Source organism: Helianthus annuus, chromosome 8 (genome assembly GCF_002127325.2).
Source record: "Helianthus annuus cultivar XRQ/B chromosome 8, HanXRQr2.0-SUNRISE, whole genome shotgun sequence".
Classification (NCBI taxonomy): domain Eukaryota; kingdom Viridiplantae; phylum Streptophyta; class Magnoliopsida; order Asterales; family Asteraceae; genus Helianthus; species Helianthus annuus.
The window spans coordinates 35,305,555-35,312,155 of record NC_035440.2 but is presented as its reverse complement, the minus strand read 5'-3'; the positions used below and the strand labels follow the sequence as shown (position 1 = coordinate 35,312,155).

Here is a 6,601-nt window from a genome sequence, read left to right as displayed (position 1 = left end):
CAAAAGCACTATTAGATTATTCAATAATTAACATATTAAAAAGAAAAAAAAGAAATCGTGATTGGATTAACGATAGCGACTAATATTTAAAATAAAGATAAAAAAATTAATAAAAAAACATAAAAATGCCGTTCAAAAAAAAAAAAAAAAAAAAAACATAAAATGTATGGAATCATGATACTTTTGAAAACTTAAAAGCACTATTAAATTATCCAATAATTAACATATCAAAAAGAAAAAAAAGAAACCGTGATTGGATTAACGATAGCGACTAATATGTAAAATAAAGATAAAAAGATGGATTAAATCGTGAAAAATTAAAAAAACAGTGGCTAAAAATGTCAAAAACCGAAAATATGAAATATGCATGTATGTATATATATACACACGGAGAAATCGCTGCAAAAACCAGATGGAAGATGAACCCTACGATTTGATTAGTCGTACACGAGTTTCCTCGTAGCTTTATCGAACAAGAGAGGTGAGAATTTAACCACACAAACACACACTGATCACACAGTTGATCAAGAGCCTCTAACAATGGACGCAATCGATCCAACTCGCGTTTTTCTCAAGGACGTTAGGCGTATCGTCATCAAGGTGAATTTAATCGTCTTTATTACCAGCTTAAGCTTCAGTTTGATTTCTAAATTATCTGATTTTGAATGTTGCGTGTGACATTTGTCGATTAATTTGTGTTTTCGGTTTTATACTTTTATATAATTTGTGTGATTGTTTGAAATTTTGATTTGTTGTAGTTGTTGTTGTTGTTTAGGTTTTGAAAGTTTTGTTTATTTTGATTTTGTTTGGAAGGTGTAGGAGTAGGATTTTGTGTGTTTAGTTAATTTAGGATTTATATCTAGTAATATTTGAATAATCTGCTAAATTTTTGAGGATTATCTCTTGATTAGCAATTGATAATTGAGGTAATTAGGTGAAGTTCATGTGCTATTTGTCTTATTTGAGATGGATTACTTGTGATTTTTTAATGATATGTTAAAATAGATCTGATATTAAATGTTGCCTGTGACATTCGTGAATTAATTTGTGTTTTCGGTTTTATTTAATTTGTTTGATCATTCAAAATTGTGATCTGTTGTTAAGGTTTAACTGAATTAGTAGGAGTAGATTTTTTTTTTTTTAAGTTTTGTTTAGACATCTGACATCTGAGCCATGGTTATGTGTGTTTTAGATTTATTTCTAGTAATATTTTAATAATCTGCTAGATTTTTGAGAATTATTTCTTGATTAGCAAATGATAATTTAGGTATTTAGATGAAGTTCATGTGCTATTTGTCTTATTTGAGAAGGATTATTTGTGATGTTTTAATGATTTATTTTATTAGATCTATAGAATGGATTGATCAAGATGAATTTGTTAGAATTTATTTCTTAATCTGCTGTTACATAAGTTTTTTTTTTTTTTTTTTTTTTTTTTTTTATTGCAGTTTTATGTTTTCGATTTGTTTATGCTAATTATTTATGAAATAAAGTTGCGTGTGAACTGGTTATCTTTTGGATTTGAAGGTTGGGACGGCTGTTGTTACCCGAGATGATGGAAGGCTTGCACTTGGAAGATTAGGAGCACTTTGTGAGCAGGTGGATATTACAACAAAAACATATTCTCGTAAACATATTTGACATCCTTAAAATGTTCAAAGTGGTATTTTTTTGCTTGAACGCAGATTCAAGCGCTAAATTCTGAAGGATTTGAGGTTATCTTGGTGTCATCTGGTGCTGTTGGAGCTGGTCGACAAAGGCTTAGATACAGGAAATTAATCAATAGCAGGTACGTATGAGCTCTAAAGTGTCTCATGAATTCTAATCTGTATGTAATTATTACATTAGTGACTTATAGCTATTCTTCTCTTAAAGCTTTGCGGATCTTCAAAAACCACAAGCCGAGCTTGATGGCAAGGCATGTGCAGCCGTTGGACAAAACGGTCTTATGGCACTTTACGATACACTGTTTAGCCAGGTAAAATCTATAATCCGGTCATTTAACTTCTTCGAACGCTCAACAAAGCTTACTAATCCTTACTAATCCTATTCACAGCTTGACGTGACATCAGCCCAGCTTCTCGTGACTGATAACGACTTCAGGAGTCCAGAATTCAGGAAACAACTTACTGAAACTGTGGATTCATTGTTGTCGTTAAAAGTTATTCCTGTTTTTAACGAAAATGATTCCATTAGTACTCGCCGAGCTCCCTATGAGGATTCTTCTGGAATATTCTGGGATAATGACAGCCTGGCAGCTCTACTCGCTCTGGAGTTAAAAGCCGATCTTCTCGTGCTGTTAAGTGACGTCGATGGTCTTTATAGCGGGCCCCCCAGTGATCCTCAGTCGAAACTAATATACACATACATCAAGGAAAAACTGGAAAATACGATTACTTTCGGTGATAAATCTCGGTTAGGAAGAGGTGGTATGACTGCTAAAGTCAAAGCTGCTGTATATGCTTCTCAAGCTGGGATTCCTGTTGTCATCACCAGGTATTAACATGTGTCGGTTCTTCGTGCTTCAGAATGATGTTTTTGTTATGTTAAGTAACATGTGATGTCGTTTCATTGATTTGAAGTGGGTTTGCGGGTGATAATATTATAAAGGTTCTAAGAGGAGAGCACATTGGTACCCTGTTTCATAGAGATGCTCATACGTTCGTCCCGAGTGGAGAACTAAATGCGCGTGAAATGACAGTTGCAGCAAGAGAAAGTTCTAGACTTCTTCAGGTATCATTAGATTGTTTCGACATACTTAAGGTTGTCTAATCAGACTTTAATTGGTCTAAATGGTGAATAGTTATGCAAGATATGTTTCATCTCTAATGTGTAGAATGGGTATGATTAGGGTTGTAAACGAACCGAACGTTCAGCGCACAATTCTTGAACCGTTCGGCGGGAAGTTCGTTTGTTTAAGAATGGACACAGACAAGAAATTTCGTTCAATTAATTAAATGAATGAACATGGACAAAGGTCTCGTTCATTCAATTGTGTTTGTGAACGTTCAGTAACATGTTTGTTTATGTTCATTCATTTACGTTCGTTTTGTGGCTGTAGTTACTTGTGTCTTCATTGTATCATTTGGTGGTTGTACTTGACTACTTTTGTCTAACGTTTAAGGTTAACAATGTTTTTTTTTCGAATTTTCATGTTAAATGTTTGTTTGTGTTTACAGTGTTCACGAATTGTTCGCGAACAACTGAGTTTCCTTAACAAACAAACACAGACATAAACATCTGTTCGTCATGTGTTCACAAACTGTTCGCGAACAACTTTTTTTCTTAACGAACAAACACGAACATGACCTTGTTCGTGTTCGTTCGGTTTGTTTACAACCCTAGGTATGATCTTAACGATTTTAATTTCGCATAGAAAAGAGACCATAGTTGAAATGATAGTTTTTGTAATCAGATTTAACACTGCAATATTATTAAACATTTATGGACAATAAGTGTTTCACGTCAACCTAACGTGACCTGGCCGGTTTCTACCTGTACCAAATAGTGGTTTTGACCCTTATTTGAATGCAGGCAATGCCTGCAGAAGAGAGGAGTAAAATTCTGCTAGCAATAGCTGATGCTTTAGAAGCAAATGAGAAAATCATAATTCATGAAAACGAAGATGATGTGGCTGCTGCACTAGATGAAGGATATGGATCGTCGTTAGTCAATAGGTTGCTTCTAAAGCCTGGGAAGGCAAGTCACGTTTTAAATTTTGATCTTTATTGTCGATGTCAACCACCAAATTTTGTTTCTTTTTTAATCTTTTTATGCGATTCTGTTTTTGTTATACGTTACAGGTCTCTAGTCTCGCAAACGCAATCCGTGTGCTTGCGAATATGGAAGAGCCAATTGGCCAAGTATTAAAGAGAACAGAGGTAAGGAATTATTAGCATATTTTTTTAAGTATTTTGTCTAATAACTATTATTACAAGCAGCTGTCAGATGGATTCATCTTAGAGAAAATGTCATCTCCCCTGGGCGTTCTTCTTGTTATCTTTGAGTCTCGCCCTGAGGCACTTGTTCAGGTTTAGTGAAATATGTTTATTCATATTTATTCTTCTATAATTAAGATTCTAATTGACAGTCCGTCCCATCTGTATTTTTGTATACTGAAGATATATAAGATAAAAATAGTATGCAGCAATCGTTTTTGTTCTAAGATGCCAAAAACCGGTTTGCAAAATTTTGTAGCCGTTAGTTACAATACACAGTCGATTTTCATGTTTTTAAGGTTTACAAAACTGTTTTTTAATTTTTAATTTTTAATTTTTAATTTTTAATTTCATTATTGAATAGAAATCACAACATTGTTTACCTTAACTTATTATTATTGTGATCCAAGCAGATAGCATCGTTAGCCATCAGAACTGGGAATGGACTCTTATTGAAAGGAGGAAAGGAAGCAAAGCGTTCAAATGCGATCTTGCACAAAGTCAGATTTGTTGAATAAATTTGTAGATACAAATGCATTTCTCATATTATTAACGTTATGTTGCTGAATACATTTCTTAGATTATTACTTCATGCATCCCCGAAACAGTTGGTAAAGGGTTAATTGGCCTTGTAACTTCTAGAGAAGAGATCCCTGAATTGCTCAAGGTTAGTTGTGTAAAGTTCCGTTGTTCTCTACTCGTAACAAAAACGTTTTATGCGATAACAATTATGCCGCAGCTTGATGATGTTATTGATCTTGTGATCCCACGAGGCAGCAATGAACTAGTTTATCAGATAAAATCTTTGACCAAAATTCCTGTTCTTGGCCATGCTGGTAAGTGATGATATATGAATCAAAAGATGCTTGAAGGATGAAGGGCATTATGGTAATTCTGCTTTCTTAACTTTGCAGATGGAATATGTCATGTCTATGTTGACAAATCTGCTGATATGGAAAAGGCAAAGAACATAGTTTTGGATGCCAAAACAGATTACCCTGCAGCTTGTAATGCTATGGTATTTTCTTCCTTTTTAAACTTAGCTGAAAGGTGAACGGGTCAAATCGGTTAAAACTTAAAAGTCATCCAAAGTTCCTGAATTATTTTTGTACAAAGATTATATTTTTGTTGAAATAATATTATTTATAATCCTTACTAACACGTGACTCGTTTATAAATTCTCTTAACAGGAAACACTTCTTGTTCATCAGGACTTGATGGAGAATGGTGGCGTTAGTGAGCTTCTCATTGAACTTCAAACTAAAGGTATGAAACACTTAAGAACTAAAGGAACCACTTTTTAGCAATTGGATCATATTTTAATGGATGGTTGAGATCTCCTTTAAACCATTCCATGGTCAGTGGTGAAAAAATGGTTCCTGATTATTAACGGTTCTCGTTTGAAGTTTGAGGTCACCCGAATTTAACTTGAAGAATATGTTGATGTGTTTTGAATTCAGGTGTGAGTATAAATGGTGGGCCCAGGGCATGCTCCTTGCTTAATCTTCCAGCAGCACCATCATTTCATCATGAATACAGTTCACTGACTTGCACAATTGAAATTGTTGATGATGTGCATGCTGCCATTGATCATATACACAAACATGGAAGGCAAGTTAATTAGTATTTGTATTCATGTCTTGCAATAATATTCCTTCTACAAATTGCTAACTAACTATATATATATATATATATATATATATATATATATATATATATATATATATATATATATTTACCTTTCAAAAAAAAAAAAAAACTATATATATATCTCTTCTTTTTTGCAGTGCACATACTGATTGCATTGTAACAGAAGACCCTGAAGTTGCTGACATCTTTTTGCATCAAGTTGACAGGTATTTATACCATTTTGCATCGTTTTTTTAGTTTTTATTCGCTCCAGTTTATAAAATTCCGGAAAATTTGGTAAAATTTTTATTTATCCTGATGTATACTAAATTGCAGTGCTGCTGTATTTCATAATGCAAGCACAAGATTCAGTGACGGGTTTCGTTTTGGACTTGGCGCCGAGGTATCTTATTTTAATATTTAGTTTTTATTGATTTATAATTTGTTAGTCTAAGTTTTCGTTATCGGTCTACTTGCACGACAGGTTGGCATAAGCACAAGCAGGATTCATGCTCGTGGGCCCGTTGGAGTTGAAGGGCTGCTAACAACCCGATGGTATTTTCGCAATATTTACATAGTTGACGAATCAAAAAACACCATGCCTTATGATTTAACTCGGTTTATATATATTTACAGGATTGCAAGAGGAAACGGGCACGTGGTGGATAACGACAAAGGGGTCGTGTACACTCACAAAGACCTCACTCAGCAAGGTAAAAAGACATGCTCGAGTATGACCTCGAATGGGCCATTGAATGGTGAGCCACGGGCCCGAGCCAGTCTTATCAAGTGAAAGAAGTGAGGCTAGTCATGTCTTTGATCCTCCAAAACGTTGTACAATTAGAGTTAACACCAGCTTATTATGTATGTGTTCGTGATGTATGCGAACCAGGCTGTTGATTAGAACATAAACTCCAATAAATAATTTTGTTTGTTTTGGGGGATTGCTAATTATGACAGTAGTAGATTAGATTTGGGATTTATGTAATCAAATAATAATATTTTCAGTTATATGCTTATGTTTATTAGAGGAA

General features: G+C 34.0%; 1 protein-coding gene across 1 annotated transcript; it reads left to right on the top strand.

The window, feature by feature from the left end:
- Nucleotides 1–333: 333 nt before the first annotated feature.
- Nucleotides 334–6,601, top strand: LOC110872627 (delta-1-pyrroline-5-carboxylate synthase). The gene is made up of 19 exons (XM_022121471.2): nucleotides 334–600; nucleotides 1,528–1,599; nucleotides 1,686–1,789; nucleotides 1,876–1,978; nucleotides 2,057–2,496; nucleotides 2,583–2,733; nucleotides 3,535–3,699; nucleotides 3,804–3,881; nucleotides 3,942–4,031; nucleotides 4,352–4,438; nucleotides 4,519–4,605; nucleotides 4,678–4,774; nucleotides 4,853–4,956; nucleotides 5,129–5,204; nucleotides 5,399–5,549; nucleotides 5,726–5,794; nucleotides 5,904–5,970; nucleotides 6,052–6,122; nucleotides 6,204–6,601. Exons 1-19 carry the CDS (start codon nucleotides 541–543, stop codon nucleotides 6,358–6,360), a joined length of 2,229 nt encoding a protein of 742 aa, XP_021977163.1. The 5' UTR covers nucleotides 334–540; the 3' UTR covers nucleotides 6,361–6,601.

Excerpts from the sequence above, each read along its gene's own strand:
- LOC110872627 (XM_022121471.2), top strand. The coding sequence starts at position 541 with ATGGACGCAATCGATCCAACTCGCGTTTTTCTCAAGGACGTTAGGCGT. Across the intron at positions 601-1,527 it reads TTAGGCGTATCGTCATCAAG|GTTGGGACGGCTGTTGTTAC; the intron begins GTGAATTTAATC and ends TTGGATTTGAAG. Across the intron at positions 5,550-5,725 it reads CATATACACAAACATGGAAG|TGCACATACTGATTGCATTG; the intron begins GCAAGTTAATTA and ends TCTTTTTTGCAG.